Source organism: Caloenas nicobarica, chromosome 1, assembly GCF_036013445.1.
Source record: "Caloenas nicobarica isolate bCalNic1 chromosome 1, bCalNic1.hap1, whole genome shotgun sequence".
In the NCBI taxonomy this organism is placed as follows: domain Eukaryota; kingdom Metazoa; phylum Chordata; class Aves; order Columbiformes; family Columbidae; genus Caloenas; species Caloenas nicobarica.
The window spans coordinates 41,467,725-41,494,760 of record NC_088245.1 but is presented as its reverse complement, the minus strand read 5'-3'; the positions used below and the strand labels follow the sequence as shown (position 1 = coordinate 41,494,760).

Below are 27,036 nucleotides of genomic sequence, written 5' to 3'. Positions count from 1 at the left end.
GGAGTTTTCTGGGGTGCTGCCATCCATGAGCTAACCTGCAGAGAGGAGCACCCATGCAAGGGACAGTCTCGGGAGCTGCCAGGGCCAGGACTGGTGCAGTGGGGAAGGAGTCAGCTGGAGGTGTCATCTCTTCCGATCCCTGCTCTTGTCCTTGCCCCACCTGGATCTGCTTTCAGAAACACCACCTCTGCCCTGGGGGCACCAGGACCTGCAGCTCCTGCCTGGAGGGGGAACTGCAGAGAAGCAGGAGGCGAGAATCCAACTGGGAAGGGAGAGAGGTTATCTGGAATGGATGGGCCCTGTTTTTCTCCCCAGGTGCCCTACAGTGTTACATCCTCCATGCTCTCCACCCCAGCCAGTGACGGGCACACCTCCATAGGAACTCTCTGCTGCTCTCCCTGCACAGAACACAATACAACATGTCCCTGCTCTTGGTTGCACTGGCTGCAGCAAACACGATTAAGAGTGATGACAGCATTTGCATCACCTGCTGTCACTGCCCAGAAATGTTTCCTCTGGTGTGGGCAGACTCAGTTACAGAATTGCTTGGGAATCTCATCTGCAGCTTCCACACTTTGCAAGGCAAACTCCCTCTGCCAGGCTGCTGCACAATGGCATTAAAGGTCTTTAGTACGAAGCTTTCCTCCCACCTCTGAGGGGTCTCTACTCCTGCTCCTCTCAATCCTCCATTGGACCTGGATCCTTCTGGACTGACATAAGGCCCTCCCCCTTGTCTTCATATCCACCGAAGTCTTTAGGAGGATCTGAATACTGAAGTCACCACACCTTTCCCTGCCTCTCCAAAATACAAGTTTATTTTCTTCAATAAACACCAGTGAGGAGAGGCTTACAGCTGAGACTCGAACCTGCAAGAACGCTATCGTTTTTCTCCTCATGCTTTGTCTGCCTCACCATTTGACAGTTTTGGTCTGCATTGTACCAGAAAAGCTACCCTGACTCTTGCCAGCGTTGACTGCAAAACATTGTACATACTCAACAGATGCACCTTAGAAGCCCAGCGGTCTTCTCATTCCCTCTGTAGTACAAGCCTGTACTCAGGACACAAGTCCTTGTGTCTGTATCCAGGCACATCGGGGACCTGCGTAACAACTCTCCTCTCCTCAGGTCTTGCTGGATATGACCTGGTCACTCAACCAGTTTTTCTAAAGCAGTAGCAGAGTGTCTCCATGGGACTCCCTTGTCTTTGCCGCATCTTCAGTTTTGGCTTCATCAGGAATCCAGATTAATCTGCATCATGATGATTTGAAAAAAAAACAGTTTTATTAATACATGTTTTCACACTGACCTCTTCCCCCTTCGCCACACAGCATCCTCCCCAGGGGAAATCTGCACAGACACCTCTCATGGCCCAAGCTGCATGCGACTCGGTGGGGAGGGCGAAGGGCACTTTCCCTGGCAGGGTGCAGGCTGGCAGGCTAAAGAACTGAACAGAGCAGCCTACACAGCAGAACAACCCCTAGATGAAGGTGATTATAAGACCTGATTACTGGAGGCTTCAAAACACTGATTACCCAAGCACTTGAAACTATATGTTAATGCAGAGCATGTGTCCTTGTTTTGTTAAAAACAAGTTTCTCTTTTAGTAAATTTCCCTGTCAGCTAAAGTCTTCTTACTAACTGCAGTTTTCCTGAAAGTTAGGTACATGTTTTGGTAGACATTGATAGGCAGGTCATTGATAATGATGCATCCCGCAAGATGTGCAAGCAGGAGGTGAACCGAAAATTGACCAACTAAAGTATTCCATCCCATTCATGTCATACTTCATATAAAAGTGGGGGATCACGAGGATCTCATCCCTTTTGCTTATGGCCGACATTGGGAGAGGACCTTGCGAGTTGTCCCTGCGAACTGAGGCCTAGTGACAGACTGAATCCAGTTCCAGTTGGCTGCGGAGTCCAGTCCAGGACTTTGGGTGCCGGCCCTACATCTGCCGGAGCAGCTGCCGGGACTTTCAAGATTGGTTTTGTATATTTTGTATTATCTTCTCTATTTTTATTAGTAGCATTAGTAAAACATTTTTAATTTTTTCCAACTCTCTTCTCTCTGTCCTTCTTTCCCTCGCAATCGCCTGTTCTTAGTGGGAAAGGGGGAGAAGAAGGGATTAAAGGGGAAGAGGGGGGAGAGAGGGTTAACAATACATCTGCCACGGTTTTATTGTCACCTCGCAATCAAACCACGACAGCATGTAAATTCTTGGTAGTTGGGGGAAAGAAAAAAAAAATCTTAAACACACCCAAAGTCCACCAGAACTGTGTGCCTGATGAAGAACTGCAGAATCTGTTAATACACACACAGGCAATTTTCCACTCAGCAAGAAGAACAGTATCTTAAGGATGGGAGAATCCAGTGCTTGAAATGCTCCCTTTGCTTCCCTCCTTACAGCAGGGAAACCTGAAACCAAGATAAAAAGCCTTTGCGGGCTGTTTGAAAAATGAAAACATACACTATATCAGGAGAGGGTTTAAAGTGCACACTTTTATTTTCTATTACAAAGGCTAAAAGAAGCAAGTTTTGTTGGTTTTCTTTTTTTTATTTAAGAACAAGACCAAAAATGTTGTTAAAACATCTACATTATTATCTTGATACTAGACCTTATGAAAGATACTAAGTTCTTTTTTAATAGTAAAGCGTGGTATTCTTAAATTATATTAATACAAAGACATATTAAAGGACTCAAAATCATTACTACCCAGCTCAGAACTGCAGCATCCCCTTGGTATCTTTTCCTTTCACTTGCTAAAACACATCCGTTTTTGACATACAGTTTCATACAAGCTAAGTAGGGTATTTCTGTTTTGTTTTGTTTTTACATCCCCCCATAAAGGTCAGGTTAACTCCAATACCAGCATCACTTAAATCCCTGCCCCTACCAAAGGATTTGGGAAAAGATTTTCACTAAGTCCTTCAGCATTTAACAAGCTGATGTAAATCAAAGTCTCTACTCTGTGTGAGTGTGTGTGTCTGTGGCAACTCCACAGGATATGAGATTTTCTTTTAATGTTATAAAATTAAAACATCACTTCTTTAGCTAATAGCCCCCAAATTTGGTTCTGTGCTGCAAAATTTTATTTTTCCATCACATGAATGAAGAAAAGAGTTATCACAGGGTCTCGTGAACACACCACTAAAGCAGCCCTACAACTTGTGGTTTATCTGTTGTAGAGCCGTAAGCGCTGAGCAGTTCTGCTGGGAGTAGTACGTAACATGCTGAAGAAAATCCTCTTGGCTTGATAAAGCGAGCCTGGGAGGTCAAGTGTGAAGCTTCCTGCCTTTCACTATGTCCCTTTATATAATATAAGCAAAGCCTTATCATTAAAACTTTACTTGCTAGTTAGCAGTATAATACTCTTTCACTGAGATGAGACTGTGAGGACATCAGAGGGGGTTTCAAAAATGTGAACAGGATAACCTGTCCCATCTCAAAATTTACACCTATCTATATAAAACCCTTCCATTTCTGTTATTTCCCTTTCCCTAACCCAAATAAAAGTCTTCGTATTTAAACTGGAGATGCTGCGTTTCCTGGCCCGAGTCCTTTTCCTTTACCCTCATTTACAAGATTCCTTCGATACCACACACATATAATATTATATAGAGCGATATATTTAATACTTGTGTATATATGTTTCATGGGAGGGGTCACATATATACACACTAAAAAAAGTCTGGTGACAAAGTACTGCAACACCACAGACCAGGTTATCATATCAGGGAAAACAAAACGAGATACTCGATGCAACCCCCGTGACCGTGGGCCTCCCTCACCTCACACACGCTTGCCCTCTCCCCGCCTCTGCCCCAATCCGTCCCTCCGAACCACACCGAGCAGCTCACCGCAGAGACGGGGAGAGGGGGCAGCGACCCACTCCGTAACCTAAACGAGTTATCGTATGAGAAATCACGGCGCAGCGAACGCTAGAGTCACACTAGAGATGCAGATTTGTTTTTAAAAAAATAATAGTAATAAAAAAACCCCCACGCCAACATTCCCCAATCCAGATTCGCTTCCTTGGCATCTCTACCCGGCAAGAGCAGAACAAGGTAACCAAGAGCTGATGCCTCCCTCCTCCCCCGTCTCTCTCTGTTTATAAAGTTGTCCAGTTGAGAACAAGGAGCGCCAGGAGAAGGTACAACCCAGGCAGCCACAGCGAAAGGCAGAGGAGAAAATACAGCACACGACTACTCAAAAACTGCCACGTCTGATATTGCTTTGGTCACCCTCTTTACTCACAGTGCTGCAGATCCCTCCTCATCTCATCCTCCTTCCCAGACATGGGCAGAGGTGGAAACAGCCACTTTCCTCCTCTCTCCTCCCAATAAGCCACCCGTGTATCATCAGATGTTATGGTCCTGGCCCCTTCCAGGCCAGATCTCAAAGTGCTATACAGCCAAGAAGGGAAGCCCATACCAAACCAGTGACCACCATCCACACTTTAAAGGAGAGGAAACAAGCTCAGAGGCACATTCAGCTCACTTAGAGCATGTAATATTACCATAACTACCCCAGTAGAGCTGATGCACCTGGAGGCTAGTTTAGAAAGGTGCCAGCTGCCCCCCACAGCATCTCCTGCTTTTCCACATCCCACCTCTCTTGAAGCTGGGAACCCCAAGGATGTGGGAGCAGGGAGGGAAAAGGGGGACCTAGCAACGCCAAAGCACCAAGCAGCTCACAGTCAGATCGTGTTTACCACAGATACAGTACTGCCAGCCCCAAGGGCTCCAAGCTTGTTGTCCTGGGAGACTGTATGAAGAAGGCATCCCCTCTGAAGGCTGGGAAGGAGGTCTATTTGTGTGTGAGAATATGGTGCCACCCATGCATGCAGAACTGCAGAGCACAGCTGGACTGCAGAAGAGAGAAGGAGAGGGAAGCTCAGGACAGGACACACGTTTGCTGCTTACAGGATGGGACAGCCAGGAAGGACAAGGCTGGCATACAGATCTCTACTGCCACTATAAAAGCCAAAAATCCTGGCCCAGAGCTCAGCAGCTCTGGTTCCCCCTTCCTGGCACACATTGGGTGGGACAGGAGGAGGCGCATGTCTGGGTCCCCTGTCTTGCTCACCCTGCGCTGCAGTCCCTGCCTTGGGTTGCATCCTGGCTGCACCGTGCACCTGCAAGCTCCCTGCCCTGGTGCCCAGGAGGAGAGGGCTGGATCCCCAGTGCTCCTAAACGCCCTTCCAGCTGGATCCCCATTGGCCTGTGCTGCTCCATGGTGTCCTTTTAAACGGGTCGCCACCCAGTTCTTCTGGCAGAGGAGAGAAAAACACAGCTCTAACTAACTACTAATACAGGTCATTTAAGGAGCAAAAAGGGAAGTCCATTACCTCCCTCCTCCCTCTCTTCAGGACACAAGCTGATACAGAAACACAGGCTCCTGGTTACAGCCTTCCTCCTGACTGACACTGCTGTGCGGACTACAGGGACACAGGGTGTGTCACAGTCTCCGCTACACCTTCCATCTTACTTGTACCAGCCACACCAGCCAAAAAACCAAACCAGAACTATCCATCCTGAATAACTGTCACACACTGAGAAAGACATCTAACGAGGAGCCACTGATTTGCTTTCTGGGTACAGTCAGCTGAAACAGTCTGAAGTCACCTATGATCCAGTTCCTGCTGCTAGAAGCAGTTTCATTATTTTGCTGCTTTTAGCTACACTCTTTATACCAGATGGCTGTCACCCTCAGCGCAATATACACAGCAGGAGCTTAAGCCTAGATGTTTTAAGCCAGATCTAGTGGTTTTCCTTCTTTTGCACCTGAATGCCTAATTCTTCTGGTACTGAACTCCAAGGAGAGCAGGCCAGCTGCAGCAGTGTAAGTGGGGCTTGCTCTGCAGCACTGAGAAAAGCAGCACATGAACTTCATGGTCACCTTTCCGCCAGATGTCTGCCCCTTCCTCTCAGCTTTGCCCTCCGGACCTCTGCAGCCACAGGAGAACGACACAAGGAGAAATTCTCTGATTCACAGCCCAGTACACGCTGGATTCATTCTTTTGAATGAAGGACAGTGAAAACAAAAAGATGGAGAGGAAGGAGAATTTGCAGAAAAGAGAGAAGACAGATTACAAACTCGGTGAGCATGGCGTTCACTGGCCAAGGAGAATCAAATTCACGATTTCATTCACCACTAATAAATCATCATCTCATAATCTTAAAACAAAAGAAAATAAAAAGTTCTCTTTGCGAGACACAGATCTCGCTCTCCCTGCTACTGCTACTCTTAGAAAACCCGTCCCATGTTTCTCCAGCTGACAGGCTCCCCCCCAGCTCTTACTATACACCATCCCGCAATAGGAAGTTGTATTTCCCAAAGTCGTCGTCCCTGGGGCAGAGCAGCATGTCCTTGCGGGCTTTGGCCAGTTTCTGTTTCAGAACCTCTCTCCGGTCCAGCCACTCCGTCAGCTCATCCTGGCCGTGGGCATAGCGACACTCCTCTCCGTCAGGGCAGGTCTTGCTCTTCTGGAACCTGCTGGCACAAGGAGCGTGATTAGGAGGGCATCCCCAGGATGGGACTTTGAGCTCCCCATCAGGGATACCTGACCGGACTGCAACGAAACATACTGAAAAGCCTGCTTTCTAATGATGAAGTGACTCTGCTACAAACCCATGTGCAGCCAGGGAAGGCAACACGGGGGCTGGGCACAGAAACAGAGCAGTGAGCAGAGCAACATCTATGAGGGGATTTAGTCAACAGAACAACACGATGCGAGCTGGAACTGGACCCGCAGGGATGAGGAGAAACCACCACATGAGAGAGGAAATGACAGGTAACAGCCATGAGAGGCACAGCCTGCTCTCTAACCAAAACAGCATTTCTAACCATCGCAAGCCTTCTGAAGACACCTCAAGGTGCTGATTCAGGAGGAGTGAGACATTCAAACCATTTAATAAAACACCTGGGATCCCCCAAGCATCAGGCCAAGGAGATGGTTCAGCAGCCTGAGAGCATCCTGGCTACGGAGGGCACAGGTGCAGACATGAAGCTCACTCTCCTTTTCTAAAGACACAAGCTCGGGAATGTGTATTTACCACTCAGCAGTGTGGCTGAGTACCTCTGGGGTCCAACAGCAGCCTCGCCATCCTCCAAACCTGTCAGCTCGTCCCACTCCTCCTCCAAGCAGAAGTCCCTGAGGACTCTGTGAGAGGAGGAGGAGGAGGAGGAGGAGGTGGCTAAGGAGGAGGAGCAGGGATGATGGAAGCCTTGAGCCTGTTGCTCCAGCCTTGCAGCAGCAGCACAGGAGGGAGATGAGACAACGGTACCTTTCGCAGAGCCGGAATTCGCCCATGGGGAAGCGGTAGCTCCAGCAGCTGGAGTCACTGTCTGAGGTGAACACCTTCTCCTTGTGCTTCTCTGACTGGATGTGCTGCTGCCATTGCTTCTTGCTGTTGCTGTTCTTCCCGCAGAGCCAGCAGTGGTAGCCCATCTAACCGGCGCAGAGAGGGCAAAGGGCCAGTCAGTGCGTTGCCATCAGCCCTCCCGTTCCGGCCCTGCCTCTGCCCCTCTCCTTCCAGAGCATCCTGGAAGCTCCACTTAGTTTACAACCTCCTGCACTTCCCTGCCATGTCATCCTGAGGGCATCATGCCGCCAGTAAGAGGGAGCAGAGCAGATGCTGTGCCGATGTCTACCCTACAGCTCAAGCAGGCTCAGAGCACAGGGCAGCTCAGTTCACTGACATGGTCCCCCTGCCCCTGCTGATGGCTCAGGTGGGGTCTGAGCGCAAGGCAGTGCAGGACTCCTCAGGAGCACAAACCCTCACACCAGCCACCAGCCCTACCTCTGCTTTTCAGTACTACTTTTCCACCAGCCCTACCTCTACTTTTCCCAGGCCTCTGTGCTCCCGACCCAGCTCTTCTCCAAGCTTCCCCCTCTTTTCTGAGAGGCCAGCAGTGGCTTTGCCAGCTTCCCCAGGAGCAGGCAGGAACCCTAGGGAGAGGCTGAGCCCACGCGAAAGGGAACCTAAGGTAGACTCCTACTGACTCGAGGATTAAGAGAAAAGCCATTGCAGAGCCTTGCTGACCCCAGCTCAATCTCTTCCTGCCTCATCTGTGCTGCCCCTGCTGTGCTGCTCCAGACTGTCCATTTAACCTACATCAGCACGGGCTCTTTCCCACAGGAGCAACGCAGCCCCTGCCAGCTCACCGCTGGAGCACAGCAGAGGGGCAGGCTGTCAGCACTGAGGAGGAGGAGGAGGGATGAAGGACAAGAGATAGGCTGGTTACCATGATGTCAGCGTAGTCGGTGGGCATCTGGATCTGTTTCTCCCCGTCTCGTGAGGTGAGCGGTGTCCCCTCTCCAGGCTTCCCAGGATTGTGTTTCTTTAGCCACATGTCATAGGTCTGCTGCATATCTAGTACTGCACAAAGGCGACCTGTGAAGTCACTCGGACAACCTCTCACCCCGTGCACAAACTGCGAGGAAAGGACGAACGCTGGGGCAGCCCTTCCCTCCCCTCCAGCGCAGCAGCAGCAGACTGAAGGCCCAATGTCACCTCCTCAGGTGAGAGCCCCGGGGAGAGGAACTAAATTCACACCACACCACTGCCACGGCGGGCTGTTCTCTATGAGTCAAGGAGCAACCGTGACAGCAGCTACACAGGGTATGCAGGAAGGAGGGTAAGTGCCCCAAGACCTCCATGGGCTTCACCTCACAAGGTGATTCTCCATCAGGCCTGATTCTGCTTGACCTCAGCAGACATCTCACTCCAGCCAGGGAGCTCAGGCAGGGGCTGGATTCAGATCTGTCCCTTCCCTCTACACCTACATTTCATCCTCAGCACTCAAGGGGGAAGAGAGCCCTTAGGCAAGCTGGCCACAAGAAGCACTGGGAAGGGGAGGAACACCTAATGATAGCTTGCCCCAAGTTCAAAACCTGCCCAGAGGACTGCAGTCCATGTTTCCTGGTGCTTTTGGTTTAAAACGCACTCAACATACAAGTGGAAAGGGAAATCTTGGGTGGAAGCTTTGACTGCACATTTGCTTTTCCAAGATCAGCTCCTGAAGAGGCTACAGAAACAGGAATGTTTGCAGACACCGATGAGATGCTGTAAGTGCCATGCGTTAGTGATTCACTCCTCACTAAATGGGTAATTGAGGCACTCAAGGCAATTGGGGATAATGAATGCAAATTCTCCTAAACTGAAACAACACTGTTGAAGATTCACCTTCATGCTTGAGCAAACACACCCAGACTGGGCTGATGTGCTTTAAGAGCCTCAGCAACAAAATGGCTTGGAACATAACAAATAACAGTGTTTGGCCCAGCAGAGGGGAAGACCCTCCATCCAAGCATAAAGACTCAATAAATTCAGGGCAGGCCGGAAACCCTTCAAGCTTTCCAGCATTTCCCAACAGAGCTGGGTGAGTACCTGGACAACTGGGCGTTGCAAAGAGTGTCTTTTTTCCCAGCTTGCTGTTGGTCTGAATAAACAAGGATTGCTGCCAGAGAGCTGGTTGTCCAGGACATGGGCAACCCCCAAGCTTCCCCCAAAAGGTAAGTTGGAAGCCTGCATAATTAATTCCAGACAAGATCCTCCACAAAGGCACCACTCAACAATGTTCTCATTCCGCCCCTTTGAATAAAATGCCCAGGAGCAAGGGACGTGAGCAGAAATGGGCAAGAAAGCCAAGGCAGATACAAGACGGATAAGAAAGATTCAGGAGCAGGTACAGGTGAGGATTGGTGCTTCAGCAGAGCTCTATATGGAGCCAGGCCTGGGACAGTACAGGCAACTGGAGGGACAGCACAGGGTGGATTCAAAGAGCTGCAGAAAGGGAGGGCAGCAATGGAGCAGTGCAAGAAATGGGACCAACATGCACTAGTCCCAGAGTGAGGGACTCAAGATATACATGCATGTTTAAGAAAAGAGCAGCTCTAAATTACTGTAGACAAACCTGCCCAATAATCCTACCAAATTGCATGGTACCAGCTCTGCCCAGCTCTGTCTCTGTTGTCAAGAGTATGACTTAACAGACTCTGCATCCACTGCCCAAACGTCCCCTTCCCTTTCCCCAAACTCTCTGGCCCATGTTTCCCCCACTCACTTTTATTTTCCTTCATGAAGGTCCACATGTCTCTCTCCTCAGGGCTGTGGGCGAAGGAGCAGTTGCCTACATACTGGCATTTCCTGCCATTTTGTGCGTGGATACACAACTGTTAAAAGACAGAGAACAAAATTCAGCATCTGCACAAACACACCTTGCTAGAGGGGAAAGTGGGTTCAAAAAAACAGCTGGGACATTAAGCTGCACACAGGAGAGGCTGCAAACAGGACACTTTGTACATCACTAACTTGTGCTTCTTTTTCTCAAGTTCCTGATGACATGAAAGGTAAAGAATTTCCTATATACATGCAGGCAGCTCAGCACGCAGCCTCTCTTCTTGCCATTTCCATAGGCAACCAGGTGCAGGTATGACTGGGTGCAGGGAAGCTTAGTGCTGGGCCTGGGGGAGACAGCAGGAAGCAACCTGGATTGACCCCCACAGTGTCTCCTACTGGTCACATTGCTGGTCCCCAAGGGTGACTCATTCTCCAGCCATCTCCAAGCAGGTGAAGAGTGGCCTCAGCGGTTTCACTAGTGCACACACAACTTCACAGCTACCAATAGCATCATTGCCTGAGAAAAGCAGCTTTCCAAGCACCGTATTTATTGATTGTCCCTTCTCCCCCAGTCCTGCCACCAGAAGAGGACAGCAGTGCAGAGACCAGCTGGCCCACACAAACTGGGGGGAAGAGACAACCCCTCTGTGGCTGGGGCTGGGTGGGAGCTCAGGCAGTACACACACGGGTATGTACAACTTGCCTTTGCTGCACGATCTGTGACTCACCCGCTGGCCCCGTCTCCTACTGCAGCAGCTGCAAATATCTCTTGCTTCTCCACTCCAGCTTCTAGCAACTGGTCTGCAACTGGAGAGCGCTCAAGGCCTCATGCGTGGCCTTGTGCCTGCCCATGGACTAAGGGGCAGCAGATCCCATAGGGCAAGAGGGAGAGGAGCTTTCTCCTTTCAGGGAGAAAGGAAAGGAGGGAGAGAGAAACTACTGATCACCATATTCGGGGCTGGGGTTGGAGGCTGGATATCTAGAGTTCTCCTCAAAGCACATGGCTTTTTAGCCAAGTTCTTAGTTTTGCTTTTAAACACATAGTGGAGCAAGTTTAAAAGTCTACAGCTACACAGCCACAGCAAAGGCAGGGAGAGGCTTCTCCCAAGTGGCCTGTCTCGCCTCTCACCCGTATTGAGAAACCCTGACCTGAGGGGAGACTGCTGTCTCATTCCAAATCCTTTGCCAGCCACTTCTTGAGATGGTGACTGCATCAACAGCAACATCAGAAACTCGCATACATGCAGAGAGTGCTTTAAATGTGTGCTGCCACTTTTTCTGCTCCACCCTTCTGCTGGAGCTGTTTGAGATCTTGCTGCTGTCAGTCTGTCCTTGCCTCCCACTTCAGCCAACATGTGCCTGCCTCCCTGTCAGGTCTACAAGGGACCAGCACTCAGAGCGCTACACCACGCTAGGAGAGAAAGGGAAGGGGAACCTGGCTGTGCCAGGCATGGGGCTTACATCATATTGCTGTGGGAAGTTGCGGATGGAAGGCAGTGGTCGGACAGATACCCACTTCTTCTTTGCTTTGGACATAACCAGCAGGACGCGACGTTCCTTTGTCCAACTGAAGAAGAGAGAATAAATCAAGAGAGGTGAAAGAAAGAGCAGAACAAGCTTTTGTTTTCCTCAGAGATCCTTAAATATTGAGATGACCAGATCCTCCAGTCCAGCTTGTCCCTTCCACTATCTGCCTGCTCCTAGACATGCACACCTGTGACAGAGAAGCCACAAGAAGGGTGTTTTAGGAGGATTTCTCCCTGTACTTCTCACGTATTTCCTGGAGTATCTCTTTTCATAAAGCCACAAAAGTCTCCCCCAAGCCTCACGTGGCAGCACCATGGACTACTAAACAGCTGCATTCCACCCTTCGACACAACCAGTTCTTGTGCAATCAGATCCACGAAAAACATTTTGGAATATTTTCTGCTTGAAAGGTGCAGTAGAAATGCAAGTCATTACAAGCACTCTCTTACGAACAGGAGCCTGGACGTATTAATTCTCCTGCAGCACCGGCAAGCGATCACCAGGAGATACCCTGGGCAAAACCCCCAGCTCTATTCAGCAGTTGCACAAAGCGGTGTCATCCTTCCCGTTCCAAGAAGCGATCCTCACCTGCTCACTTCCACCATCTGCTTCTGTTTCTTTTTCAACAAAGGTCTTATATTTGTAACAGGATGCTGGACTCGGCCTTTGTGACTTGTGTTATGGGAAGTGAAGTCCTGTCAGCCCTCTCACCCTATCCTGCCAGGCTGCTCGAGTGAGAGGAGCCACAGTTTTCATGACCCAAAGGTGCCTTCCCAGCTGATATTCCTCTTCTACCACACTGAAGATCCTCACAGGCCCCAAGGAGCCAGAAGGCACAAAGAGACAAGACATGCATCACAGAAGGGCAACCAAAGCAATGAAAGAGCCAAGGAAATGAATTTAAAAGCAAGCAGAATACCTTGAATAATTGCTAATAATGACCTGGCAGACATCTGCAAACATCAAGGAGTATAAACAAGTGCAGAGGAGAACTATCTTAGTGACCTTGCTGAGAAGAAATTATAGCAACTGGGAAAAAAGGGAACTGTGGGAGCTGGACTGCATGCACCAGGAATGACAGTCTGCACAATGCTGGCAGCAGATACAAACAGCAAGAAGAGAGCTGGAAACTGGAAAACAGCTTTCTGCAATGCCTGCTATAGTGACAAACACCCCAAGCAGCAAGAGGCTGCTAGGAAGCCTTGCAGCCTCTTCCAAAGAGGCCAAATGAAACCTTGAAGGAGGTAAGAGGAGGAATTCCTGCCCTTGAGGAGGGGTGGGAGAAGAAGGTTGCATTGCTCACCAGTGGCGGGCTTTGGCACTACAGTACTTGAGGTCTTTATCTGGCTCCACCAGCTGCCCGTTCCTCCAGCACTGGCCACACACGAATTTCATCTGGAGGTCAAAGGTGCTTGACATGGGAGCCCGAGGAGAAGCCTGGGGAAGAGAACCACAACCTCAGGCAAACAGAGCCAAACTGCACCCCCCAAACTGCTGCGGAGATGCCGGCAGCTCCCTGCACACCCGCATGCCAGCAACAAGCCAGATTAAATCGGAGACAGCCCAATCAGAGACAGCCCAGCTCTCCTTTGCCAGTGTTAGCTGGTGGCCCCTCGAGACACCAGACAGGAGCAAAACCACCGCTTGCTTCAGCATGATTTCCTGGGCTTTGACATCTGGCCAAAAGCACAGCCAGCCTGGCAGCTTTAAGCACTGACCAGGCCTGGCTGTGAAACCCCTGCAGCGTATCTCCACGCACAGACAAGCTCTGTGAGACCTGCCCCAGTGCTTCCCTGCAGGGAAGGCAATCCATGTCTCCCTTCCTACCCACGGAGAGAGCTCAGCTGCACACCCGAGAGTCCCCTTGGGAGGAGGCCACGGTGCAGGACCCATCGCTCCTGCTTTTGGAGCAAGAGGCTCATGTCATGTCCACCATTTGGCACGCTGAAGTCAGAGCTGGGTCCTCTACCCTTCTAAGCCAATTCTGGGCAGGTTTCCACCTCTCATAATTCCTTTGCACTGGGTTTCACAGGCAGTTAATCATAATCTCTGGACAGAGCCACAACCGTCAATGCAGGTATTTCATACCCTCTCAGCCACTTCACTTCGTTAGCCTTCTACCTGTTCCTGTGAGAAGGCTGTCTTGGGATTATGACTAAAAGATTATGGAGAAAAAAAAAAAGGAGCGAGTCCCATACCACCACTGTCTCATGTTTTTTGAGCAAATATCTGGAAAGCTGTTTCCATCTTGCAGCACCAGTGGAAGATGGGAGGCTGGTGTCTCCAGTTCATTTCCAAACCAAAGATCAAACCTGACTGGATGTGTGAGGGTACATGAGGACACTCTGCTCGTCGAGCTGACTGTGAAGCACAAAGGTCATGTACCCATATGCCAGCTCCCTGACTGTGAACCACCTCAGCAGCCCATCCCAGCTGCTGTGCCTTGACTTCTAACCCTGAGCATCTACTAACGAGCAGACAGGCAAACCGCGTCCCTGAGGAGCAGGCTCCTGCCAGCACCTCCTTAGCAGCAGCATGGATCCTGCACTCATCCCCTGGCAAAGGAAACACGGCAAGCACAGGCGGTGCAGAACCAGAGCATCTCCCAGGAAACACCACATCAGCTGTGGCCCTGCATCCTCCAGAGCCAGTCTTCCGCAGAAGCAAAGCTGACAAACAAAGGGTCCTCCACCGCTGTGAAAAGCTGGTTGGAGAACTGACCTTTGCCAGCACTGGCTACAACAGGCCATCACTGCTCTGGATGTCCCAGCAAAAGGATCCTTCCAGAGAACCATCGCCTCCTTTGAAAAGCAGCAGCAATTCTGGCCTACGTGCTTGCAAGATGGCCTTTCTGGTGGCATCCGGCAAGTGGCTCGTTCATCTGTCAGCTTTCATCAGTGATGGTGACCGCCAAGAACACGTCATAGCGGCCAGTGGCTACAGGATGAGCAGGGTTGGGACCTGGGATATCACAGAAGGCAGTAAGGTGTCTCCCTCTCAGATGTGTGGCTTTTGAAGAGTAGTTTTAATATCCACTTGGTCTCCAAAGGAAATTATGCCCCACACCTATAGGGCTAAGGTAATGAAATGGCACAGCTGGCATATTCCCTTTTATCAGCCCTGTGCTATCTGCCATATAATCATCCACGCGACAGATCTCTCAGCACAGCCAGGAAAGCTTGGCTCAAATCTACTGATCCAGCAAAAATAAAAACTGAGTGGCTCCAGAAGGCACAAGAGATCAGAGATAAAGAAAATGTTTCTTGGGTAATTCTGGTGATCTGGGCTCCTTTTTCCACAAATTCTTAATCAAAAGAAGCTCCGTGCATTTCTTCGTCAGTCATGCAAACTGCTGGTCAATCCAGAAGGCACGTCTGCTCCCAGGGGATTACGAGCCAAGCGAAAAATCAAAGCTGCTGCTGTTGCTGTGACATGACTGTATTTGTAAAGGCAAGACACATACCTGGCAGGCTGCTGATAACCAACAGTGTGGAAATTAGCATCACATGAGGCTCTAGCAGAGGAAGCCAGGCAAAAGTGCCTCGGGCTGTGGCACCACCCCTTGCTATGAAGCCAGACAATATAGTGTTAGTTATGCACCATGGCAACCAAGTAAATAAGAGTCTTTGGCACTACAGCTCTTCACTTTAGGCTTTGCAGAAAGCAATAGCCCCAGCATGGCCACTCGTGACTCACAATTTCAGGATAAGAGATAATGAAGAGATAATGAAATGCTCCCTGGAGGAGCCATGTGCCTCGGGGGACTATAGGAGGAGCGCAGGTTACTCAGCCACTGAACAGAGTGAGCTGTACTTAGGTGCAAGTACTCCTTATTAGAGACTTTCCTCTCCGTGCCTAAATTGCTAATTCTGAGGCCAGTTTTTATGGGAGTCCTACACCTGGCTAGTGAGGTAAAACAGAATAGCCATCAAAAACCAGAAAAATGGAGGGTAAAACCCCTCATTTCCCAGGGATATGATGGAAGTCGAGAACATCCAGCTACCTACAACAGTCCCTCCTGCTGACTGCCTCTTCCATCTGCAGCCACTGGATTTACTCCTCCAGCAGCCTCTACAGGGTCAAATTTGTGGGGCCAAGAGCAAGATACCTGGCAAGCGTTTAGCAAGTGGTGTATCTGCATCTTCCAGCTGTTGCTAAGTCTCCTGACCTGCCTCATCACAGCTGCTGGGTCCCTATATGCTGCTTGCCTCTTTTCTCCACAGCTGGATAACCCCAGCCACTAACTGAGTCCAACTGGCAGCTGAGACAAAAATGCAGCAAAATCCCTGGGTGTGACTTCGCTTCCACAGACCAGAGGGCACCGGGGTGAGTGTGCGTCACACGGGATGGTGGGAAGGAGGGGTCTGCTTTTACAGCACTCCTGGGAAGCTGTCTTTGCCAGGCAGCCGACTTCGAAAGCTGGAAGGACGCTGAGAAAACTCTGAGTCACGTTAGCCTGCTTGGACGGGAGAAAATAATGGTAAAAGTAAACATCTCTCAATAGAAACGTTAGTCCTGCCCTTAGGGTCTTCGGCAGCAAGCCAGTGTCCCATCCCAGAGCACAGTCCTCTGGCTGAGTACGTGCTGATGCCAAAGCCACAGTTTGCTATTGCAAACACACGTGTTTGACTGACTTGACTCTGTTTCCCTGCACAGAGCCAGGCTGCCAAGCCCTACAGACAACTGATGGTGCCTCCGGCCGGCGCTTTCTGACTGTACCAACAAGGCTGCTGCTTCACCTCCGCACAAAGGTGGAGGGTGCAGTGACAGGCATTTGTGAGGCACAACCACATTTTGCCATTGGCCATCAGCCCTAACATTGCCCACAGGGCCCAGAAGCTGTAGCTCTCTGCCCATCCCCTGACAGCTGATGTAGCGGGCGCTGGCACTTCTTTTCCTGATTCTCTGCCCCCTGAAAGCCCCAACAGCCAGAAACAAAACCCTTGCTCGGCATCCAGATCTCACATGCTTCAGAGGACGTGCATGCTGAACAATTTATTCTTCCAACAGCAGCACCTCCAGACAAAGGTGAATTTGAAGATGAAAGGCTTACAGGAAAACAGCTGTCCATCTATCTTTTTTTATCCCCAGATTATGCACAGAGAACAGGAAGACAGAGCTTTCTGGAAAAAGCTCTGTCTGCAGGGACCATTCACATCATCCAGGCTCACTTCTCCTATAATACAGGCTGTAGAAACTTGTCCTCTCAGCTTCTTGAGAGGCTAGAACATATTCCTTAGCTTTGGGAAATAGAGACCTTGGTTACTCTGGACTGCTGCTTCTCATTCCTCTCCCCCAACCACTTCAGACCACAAGAGCAGAACGGGCTGCACAGGGATGTTGCTGAGCATCTCCTCAAAGACGACTCCATCTCATGCAGCATAACCAGTACACAGGTGGACACAGAGTCCATTGCAAGCATCAGTGCAGTCACCTGCATCCTTCCTGTTGGGCTAAACTCATGCCCATCAGACCTGCTCTTCCCTGGCATCAGTGCCTGACAGCCTTCCAAACACTTCTGCTGGCCTGTAACCTCTCCAAAAAAAAGCTAATACACACCACATGAGTGACTCAGATCCCTTTTCTATAAAACGCCTGCTCTGTAGGGTGCTCACAGGCTGCACTCGATGCTGGTCTCTGCAGAGGGACTCCTGGATGAGAGGGCCCAAAGATGAAGCACCTTTGCTCTGCCAGTAATGCACAGGCCAAGGGGTGGCGAGCTCAGGCCCCATGAGGGGCAAGAAAGCTGTCAAGTGGGAACACAAAGGATCCACAACACTTTCCCCACCATTCTGCAGGGGAGAAAATTGCTCCTACACCTGAGAGCTTACTCAGAGTCATGAGGTTTCTCATCTCATCAGACGTATCTTCTGAAAGTAATTAAATAACAGAGAAATGCCTGTTCTAACGGCAAAACTGCTTTAGTTCACCCTCAAGGCTGGTCTGGGAATCGTCCTCACTGGGTGGGCTCTGCTCCTACACTACAGAACACTCCCTTGGGGGAAAAAAAAAAAGGATATGGCAGTGCTACCCGTAGCCAACAGGCTGGAAGAAAGCAAACGAAAAGGTGGCCTTTGCTTATAACACACCTCTCCAGAGAAAGCTCTTGGCAGTGCTGGAGTGTACAGCCAGAGGCACCTTCTCCCACACTGAGAGACTGGTGGGACAAAAAGAGGCAAAGCTCACAGCTGCCTCCTCCTGGCAAAGCACCACTGAGATCTCTGCCCAGCCCAAACAGCACCTGAGCTGCAAGCTCCACCCACTCCTGGGTTTAGAGCCATCCTCTGGGTCATTTCTTACAGTCCTTCAAACTGCCGTATCATCCCTTGGCCACTAAAGGGCAGCAGGACACCTTTGGTCCCCACTCTGTGTGGCCACGGTCCCCGAAGTCTCCCGATTTCACTAGCAAGGTGCCAAGGTGCCGCAGGAAGCACCGTGCTCCAGACGTTTCCCTCTCTGCTCTGGAGGCTTCACCCCACCACCGAACAGAGCAGATACAATGCTGGAAAACAATGCACAGAGCTCATCACTGGCACCGCAAAGAGGAAAGCTCTCAGCTGTCCTCCTCCTCCATGGCCAGCCTGGTCTGTCTGGGACCTGTCAGGCACAGCAGTGGGACGAAAAGAGAGAAAAAGTGCTGGAACAGCTGGGAGCGAAACCAGGCTGCAAGGCCTAGCTGCACCTTACTTACCATGCTGTTGGTTGTTTTGCTGGCATGTGCCTCCATCTGCTGCCAGTACTTCTTAGATTCCTGCACGATATCTTCGTGGGTCATTCCTGGGAACAAAAGGAGACAGGACTGAGCTACTGGGCCTCGGCCAACAGAAGAGGGAGGGAAGGGCTGCAGGACTTCTGTGTTCGGGCTTCAGAACCCCTGTGTGGCTGATGGCTCCCACTGGTAATGTCGGGTTGTGAGGGGACCTGACACCACCACAGAAGGTGTTCAAGCACAGGCTAGGGAAGTTCCTCTCTCCAGCACGCCCACACAAGCCAGATGAAAGGGAAAGAGTTTGGTCTCCTGGGTTCATTCAGACCCGGCTTTTTGCTCAGGACGCTGTACAAAGGACCCAGATGCTGCCTCCAAGATGCTGATTCTTGACTAGGGATCAAGACCTTGACCAAGGCTCTCCCACATCACCAGATCAACAGATCCTGCCCTACCCTGAAGACAATGCTTTGTTACTGTCAATCTACTGTATATTGGAATTTTTGACACTAGTTTGGAAGATCACAGATAATCTCACTGAGACATCTAGCATCTCCAAGATCTCAGAAGTCTCACCCTGTTGGGATTAATTAGCCTGTTACACACTTCACGTTGTGGAGGGTGCTCATCAATCAATAGGTGAAGAGGAAAGATGACATTCAAGACAGACAAACACCAAGTGCAATCCAGGTAGCAAGGAGAGACCAACAGTGCAAAACCAACCAAGGGACAGCTGCAAGTATGTAACCAGCAAGGAACAATCTGCAAGGCTTCAGGAGTCAGAAATGCAACATCAGACAACAAAAAGGGTTGGTCAGACCTTATCTGAGGAATTAGCTCCAGAGCAACTCAAGTGGTGAGAGAACAGTTCCTGCCAGCACCAACCAGTTAGATGGGCGCTATGATTCTCAAAGCACTAAACAGCAAGAGAAAAGTATGCAAGAGTAGGAACTGCCTGGTCAGTGTGAAGACAAAAAGGCCACGTTATTTAAGTGCTATGAAGAACGAGATAGCTGCCAAAACAAACTGAAGGGAGCTCTTCCAATGGCCAGCTGACTGCAACAAGCAGGGTGCTGGGGATGGCCTTGATGCAGCACCCCCAGCACTGACAGGTTGCAAAATTGCTTGTTTCGCTTTTGCCTACAGCTTTTATTATCGAAGTGAAGTGTTCCCCAAGCACGCCACACGGACATGATCTTTGATCTGGGAGCTGGCATGTTCCAGAACTTGAGGGTGAGAAAACAAGTCTTCATCTCAGCTTAGGCTGTGTGTAACTTGGGTAAGTCAAAGCATTCCTGACCTCAGTTTCCCCACCTGTGATTTCAGCTGTCCAGGTCCCTGCCAGGCAACCATACTGCTGTTTGTACAGGGCTTGGATAAAATAAAAAAAACATTCAGGGAACTTTACCATTCTTCAAGAACGTTGGCTCAGGCCTCCAAAATGGCAGCTGCTGCATAGCTGGTATTATTATTATATGATCAGAGCTGTCTGTGGATTTTCTCCTTTGTAACCATTAATCCCAGGAGAAACTGTGTAGAGTTAGAAAAAATGCAACTGCCTCTTCCATGTCCAAGCATTCCAGGGCTGGACACAAGCTGATCTGTACTTTGGGGATAAAAACAACAAAGCCGGGAAAACCAGCAAAAAGTTAAAGTGCTACACTGGACCTGGCAGAGAAAGGGCCAAAGCAGCTCCCATCTTCTCTATTCTGCACACCTGTAATATGCTCCTCAGAGTGCAGAACCAACAGGAGAAGCACACGCAGTTCTTGTCAGAAGACTGAATTTCGGATGAAGGCCTTCACAAGTGACTGCATTCTCCCAGCCTCTGAAGTCTGGAATAGCTCAACAATACAGTCTAGAAATGTGAAAGGATGTTTTCCAACACACCAGTTCTACAAAGTACGAACTGTCCCAAAAAGATGATCTGGGAACCACAAGGCCTATGTGTTGATTACTTATAACACTTCAGCATCTTTTGCAACACCGTTAGTGAGAACAAAGACTCTAGGATTTCCACTGATGCAGAAGATAGCAAGATATGTCTGTGGAAAGCCACAGTGAACAAGAAAGTAGTCCTGCCTGTCCACATTTTCAGATCTTGGGAGCCTTTACTCCACTAATACAACCATTTATCCCCATGAACAAAACCACAAGCTCTGTAAAAGCTCAAATGGCTGTGAAACACAACAGCCCACTAGTTTCAAATACAAGCTGCTATGAATGATGCCCTCTTCCTATTCTTGCAGAAGTAAATGGTGCCCAGAGTCTCGGCTTCAAAGCTAAAGCATTCCCAGGGAATGGTGCAAACTTCCTTTCAGCTCTGTTTCCATAATGAGGGTTACACTTAAAGGAGGTAAACTACCACTCTGGGAAGGCAAACTTACAAGGAAAGCAGGCTCATATATACAGCCCTGCTGAAAAGAAAAAAAAAAAAAAAATTATAGCTCTCCCATTGATGGAAAAGATGGGAATAAACACAGGTCTTACTGATCACCTCTGCAGCTAAACTCATGGCTCGTTTCATCTCCTCAGCTTCCTTTTTAGAAATCACTTCTTCAAGTAAAGAAGGCAAGAAGCAAAAAATCAATCTAACTGTTTATTCTATAGGCTGAAGAGGAACGAACAGGGAGGGAAGGAGCAAATAAACTTTTTCTAAAACAAAACAAAAAACAAAACCCAAAACACACACAAAATACCCCAACCAACCAACAAAAATGAACCATGGGGTGGGGAAAAGAGCAAGGTGCTTGAAGAGTGTTCAGAGTACTACAGGCAGTATCATAAGCATGTTGGGCAGCAATGGTGGCCTATGGTCCTCAGGCAACACGCTCTTCTAGAAACTCTGGTGTTGTAATTTTTTAATTTCCTGTGGCCACAAGTAAATGGGGCCAAATGGGAAGAATAAAAAAATGGCATTTGCCACTGCATACTACTTGTTCATCACTGTTCCTCATGGGCCAAGCCAAGGCCAAGGACTGCACTGAACAGTGCAGAAATTAAAGAAGTTGCCCCCAATTACATCAAAGAATGGTGAGAAACATCCTTAACATGTTTCCTCTTGGAAGTACTCCCATTCCTGGGCTAGGTCCTGCACTGAACAAGACCCCAGGGTGAAAAAGATGTAGGCAGCATTGTGGTTGGACCAGCATCTATTTAGTTAATAGGAGAGCAGCAAGAGAAACCCTCCAGCATGTCGGAGACAGAGAGAGAAGGCTGGAAGTGCCAGATGTGACAGTGTCATTATATGAGTGACTTGAATGTAATTTCTGCAAGAGCCTATTCAGAGGCATGTCTTGTCAACAGGGTAAGAGGAAATGGCCTCAAGTTGTGCCAGAGATTTAGATTGGATATTAGGAAAGATTTCTTCCCTGAAAGGGTTGTCAGGCATTGGAACGGGCTGCCCAGGGAAGTGGTTGAGTCACCATCCCTGGAGATGTTTAAAAGATGTGTAAACGAGGTTCTTAGGGACATGGTTTAGAGGTGGATTTGACAGTGCCAGGTTAACGGTTGGACTTCGTGATCTTAAAGGTCTTTTTCAATCAAAATGATTCTATGAAAGCCTTTTTGGGAAACACTAAGTATCTCGTCATTTCCCACTGTTGGTGAATTTGTTCAGAGAAACTGGAGATGTAGAGTCTTGCTCTATGTAACTGCTTTGTCACCTGCACATGCTGCCATTCTCACTGCACCAGATGCTCACTCAACTGCTACTTAGGGTCTTGCACAGGGTTTAAGCACCATAACACCTCTGGGGATTCAGCCCTACCTAATCATCATTTCAACTTATGCTGCTGGTCCCAAGGGAAAGGCTTCCTGGTCTGCAAGTTACAGTAGCACATGTAAAGGAACAAGGGCCAGATCATCTCACAGAACCACCTTGGCCCCCTGTGTCCCTGAGGAGACACAGTAAGTGTACGCACAAGTGAGTGACGACAACTCAGTACTGCCAAATCACAGGATCCTAGAACAGTTTGGGTTGGAAGGGACCTTCAAAGGTCACCTAGTCCAACCCCCCTGCCATGAGCAGGGACATCTTCAACTAGATCAGGTTGCTCAGAGCCCCGTCCAGCCTGGCCGTGAATGTCTCCAGGGATGGAGCATCTACCACCTCTCTGGGCAACCTGTGCCAGTGTTTCACCACCCTCATTGTAAAAAATTTCTTCCTTATGTCCAGCCTGAATCTCCCCTCCTTTAGTTTAAAAACATGAGCCCTCTGTCCTGTTGTAACAGGCCCTGCTAACAAGTCTGTCCCCATCTTTCTTAAAGGCCCCTTGTAAGTACTGAAAGGCCACAATAAGGTGTCCCCAGAGCCTTCTCTTCTCCAGGCTGAACAACCCCAGCTCTCTCAGTCTGTCATCATAGCAGAGGTGTTCCATTCCTCTAATCATCTTGGTGGCCCTCCTCTGGACCCTCTCCAGGTACTCCAGGTGGCGTCTCAAATCATACTCTTCCCAACTCAACTGGCCCAGAGCACACACTGGAGGAAACTGGTGTACGTATCAACAGGCCTGCACCAGGTCACACTCACCTGAATATTGCTGCAGCAGCCAGACCTTGAGCTCGATGAAACTATGAGCGAAGTGGCAGCTGTCCTCACGCAGGCAGCCATAACGCACCTCATGTCGGCACACATCGAACTGGAAGTGCTCCTGGAACTGGCGGATCTTGGAGTATTTCAGGGAGGTGGAACGCACGATATGGACCAGACACCTGCAGCCAGGCCAGAGAAATATGAAACACCAGAGGACCAAATCTTCGACCCCATTTGACTGGGCAGGCGAAGGACCCAGAAAATCGACACTGGGAGAGCCGAACTCACACTGGGAAAACCAAAGCCCTGCCCTCTCACTCTGTATCACCCCTAGGTAGGAATCTTCATTCTCCTCAGCCCATGAGTGATGCCCTGCTCAAGTTCAGAGATCAGACACATTTCAAAATATGCAGCAAAGGTACCAACTCCTCTGGCTCAGCAAATCCCCAAGTCTCAGGTTGCCAGGAACCGGAGGGGTTGTATTACTGCGTACTAGACATGTTTCTTATACTTGTTTTCCTAAGCATTCATTGCCAGCCAGCCAGAGGCAGGATCCTGAGCTAGAGGATCTTTGGTTTGACCCTTATGTAAAGGCCAAACTGAAAGGCAAATTAAGTCAATGGAAAACTTAATGTGACTCCAAAGGGCTTTGCTCATGCCTGAAATCCCTCGGCACCAGGAGCAAACGTGTAGAGCAAAGCACACAGTGCTATTTATCATGCTCTGAACAGCCCTATGACTGGAATCCATGGAGAGGAAAGAAAGAAAGAGACCAAGGCCCTGGAGTTAACTGGACTTGTGAGAAATTCCTCCCATCAGCACAAAAAATGTTCACTCACTTGTTGTCATGGAAACTGTGTTTGGCAGAAAGATTGGAGCAGACAGATGGTGTGTCCTTGGTCCCTTTGCTGATAATCCGGGGTTTGCTGTCAAAGCAAATCTGAGAAGAGAAGAATTAGCATGCTGGGAAAACCTTAGAGAGAAGCAAACCAGAGCTGCTTCACTTGGAAGGGGAAGAAGAACCAGAGCCAGCCTATTCTAATGTTCAAAGTTAGAAGAAGCCTGGTGAAAACTGTGTGGTATGACTTCAAAATAAAGCAAGAAAATTTTTGGAAAAGCTTCCAGACAACATTTTTTGGCTTATTCTCAACAGTATTTTCCATTGCGGTTGGAAAAATTTTGGTCAGAGCCACATATTCTTTCCCACTTAGCCAACAGAGCAACAACAAGGGGGAAAGGATGGGGAAAAATAAAAGAACAGCCAGTTCACAGCAAAGAACATGTCCCTTTACATGTATCACTGCCAGCATGGGGAACTCTCTGCTGCAGAGCATCAAGATGGTATGAGCCAATCCTTAACTGACCGACTTAGTGGCTTGGCACAGACATCAAGTGAGCATTTCTTGCATTACAGGCTTCTGCTTTCAAAAGTAGCTGGGGCCAAATTACAATCCAAAGCAACATCTCAAGATGGAGGAAGAGACTGGTGGTCCCATGAGGCTGCTGAATCAGCTGGAGGGCTAAGGAGGAAAATTACCCCTCCTTTCTCCTGCACAGCTGTATCCACTGCTCACTGCCCTTCTGGGAGCAGGGCACTGGCTGGGACATATCAATGGTCCAGATACATACTGAGGAGGGGATAAAGGGTGCCTGCTCCCTCCCACCAGCTCTGTACCTCACATAGGAAGGTGAAGATCCCCTGATGTTCCTTGAGGAGCTTGGCAATGGTGAGGTTGCTCTGCTTGATCCCACCTAACGGGTCAAAGAGGAGGTCACGGTTGAGAGTCCCTTTCCTCTCCTCCGTCCACACGTCGATCTCTTCCTGGTGGTACGCGAAGGTGCAGTTATCCCCGTACTTACAGTCCTGCTTGTTAAGCATATCTACAAAGCAACGAACAGCACACACCACCACACAGGGAGGGCGGCCCAGTCAGAAACTAAACTCTCTCTCGTCTCCTCCCACTGCCCACACCTCACAAGGAGCTGAAAGCAAGAAAACACAGACTTCAAGAAAAAAGAAAGACATCTCCCCCCAAGTTTGTCTACACCAAGATATTCAGGAAAGTTAATAGAAACTACTGAATGGTGACAATCTCAAGTAATGCCATCTGTTGTGGAAACTCTCTCAAAATGGAGGCCTGCTTTAATTCAGTGCCTGGCCAGGGACAGACCACAATTTAACCAACCCCTTTTAGAGTCAATCCAGATTAAGTTCTCCCAGTAGCCCGACACTAAGGAGTCCTGTCATCTTGGCTCTTGCAAGCCCCCATCTCACTAGGTACTTTGTCACGATGCTGCCCCTGGGACGAGTCTGGTCACGTTGCCTGCAGGTACACAGGGATGGGCTGGAGCAAGGGAGCAGGCAGAGAGAGCTCTTCCCACGGCAGAACCACAGCCCTGCCGTGGGGCTGCTGGGTGAAATGGGACTAATGCAGGCACACGTACAGGAGGCAGGGTCTCAGCAAAGCCCGTGACAACAGGGCAGCTCTGAGGCCTTGGCTGTGCCCAGCACCCCTCCTGCCTTTGCAACTCTTCTCCTGCTCCACCACTTTAACAGCTGCCTGCTCTCCAGAGCATGAGAGGTCACTGCCTTTCATTGTACCGGGCCTCCTGGTCAGACAGGAAGACCCCAAATAAAGCAGGCAATAGCAAATGGACATCTTCCCCCAGCCTCCCCTGGCACACATTAAACAGCCCCTTCCCAGCCACTGACAGCCCTACCCCCTCCAGATCACCTTTGCACAGGTAATAGGATCCCACAAAGTTGGTTTTGGTTGGGCGAGGACGGATCCTCTTCCAGGTCTTGTCTTCCGAGTTCTTCAGCCTGCCCAGCAGAATGTCCCGCTTGCACTTGTGCTCCAAGCCTTCCCGATAGGTGTAATCACCAGCCTTGGGCCCTGCAGGAGAGAAGAACCCCATCAGCCTGGGAAAAGGCAAACCCCAGCCTGGGCCAGCGCGTTGGGTGGCAAAGCAAACGCATCACCTGTTTTGGGGTAGCAGATATGACAGGCTTGTTTGAAGACGTGAGTAGCTGCCAGGGGGTTCTTCACCAGCAGGGCTGTGTTGGGCATTACTGGTTCTGGCTGGGACAGCAAGTGCTCCGTGACCTTGGGCACAGCTGGGTGACTCACTCCACCAAGGCTGACCTGAGCAAAAACATACGTACCTCTCTTTTCAGCTCTGCAACCACATGGGTAAGAAGCCTCTCTAACCCCCTGCCCCATTCCAGTCTCTCAAAAATCTTTCTCATTTTCTCTCTCATCAAAATGTTCACTATTGAAATGACATTTCCAAAAGAGCAGCATGCAACTTTTTCAAAAATAACACACAGTGTGGTATGTTCACTTCAAAGATAGGCCTCTTTCTCTCATGGTAAGGGAGCTCAGTTTTCTATCATGAGTCACAGAACAAAATACCCCATCACTCCTTCCCATTCCTTCCATCAAAACCAACATCGTATTAGAAAAGTTTCAAATCAAACCCATCCCAACCTGGGAAAAAAACAAACCACTTATCATTGAGTCTTCAGGGGGCAGATTAATTTGAGGGCTGAGACTTAGTTTCACGTGAATGTTAACAGAGCTAGCAGGTGACAGAAGCTTAAGAAAAATTCTTCTTCCAAGTCTGCTAAACATAGATAACCCTCCCACTTTTCTCCAAGACTGGAGACATGGGACAGGGGCACAACAGTGTATCTGGAAAAGCCTCCTGACAGGGCCAGGGAAGAGCAAAGAGCCTCAGTAGCCCAAAGACAAAGTTGGCTTACTCTGCCCCATCCTTCAGTGTTATGTGGCTGCCAGAGACAGCGGGACACTGGCCTCTATGATCCCCTGCTGACCCTACAACCTACGTCACACCATGTTTACCATGGCAATATGCAGAATTGCAGATAAAAAAGATAGAACAAATGTATCCCTACTGACTCTGGGGAAATCTTAATTTCCAAATCTCCCACAACGAGGGAGGCAACACCCACTGGGGCAGGTTAAGAAGAGGGGCCCAAATTACCTACATCACCCAAGTCACTACTACCTTGGCTCCAGAGCACCTTGGGACATCGGCACGGGAGAGCGGCTCACTCACCACGGGGGATGTTTTTTGGCTGCCAGGTGGGTGCCGCAGTTTCTGAGGGCTAGTTTCTTCTGG

General features: G+C 49.5%; 1 protein-coding gene across 6 annotated transcripts in view; it reads right to left on the bottom strand.

Moving 5' to 3' along the window:
* Window positions 1–2,485: 2,485 nt before the first annotated feature.
* Window positions 2,486–27,036, bottom strand: part of ZC3H7B (zinc finger CCCH-type containing 7B) — a 49,052-nt gene continuing 24,501 nt past the window's right edge. For 2 of the 6 annotated variants that reach the window (XM_065635891.1, XM_065635908.1), the window contains exons 11-23: window positions 26,920–27,032; window positions 25,874–26,036; window positions 25,626–25,787; window positions 24,566–24,771; window positions 23,730–23,830; window positions 22,888–23,069; window positions 18,342–18,427; window positions 12,954–13,087; window positions 11,585–11,690; window positions 10,068–10,176; window positions 8,247–8,380; window positions 7,286–7,449; window positions 2,486–6,491 (exon numbers count right to left, since the gene is read on the bottom strand). In XM_065635891.1, coding sequence (XP_065491963.1) covers window positions 6,299–6,491; window positions 7,286–7,449; window positions 8,247–8,380; window positions 10,068–10,176; window positions 11,585–11,690; window positions 12,954–13,087; window positions 18,342–18,427; window positions 22,888–23,069; window positions 23,730–23,830; window positions 24,566–24,771; window positions 25,626–25,787; window positions 25,874–26,036; window positions 26,920–27,032 — 1,853 coding nt within the window. In that variant the 3' untranslated portion in view covers window positions 2,486–6,298. The remainder of the gene's footprint in view (window positions 6,492–7,285; window positions 7,450–8,246; window positions 8,381–10,067; window positions 10,177–11,584; window positions 11,691–12,953; window positions 13,088–18,341; window positions 18,428–22,887; window positions 23,070–23,729; window positions 23,831–24,565; window positions 24,772–25,625; window positions 25,788–25,873; window positions 26,037–26,919; window positions 27,033–27,036) is intronic. The other 4 variants (XM_065635926.1, XM_065635917.1, XM_065635899.1 and 1 more) reach the window with 4 other exon arrangements.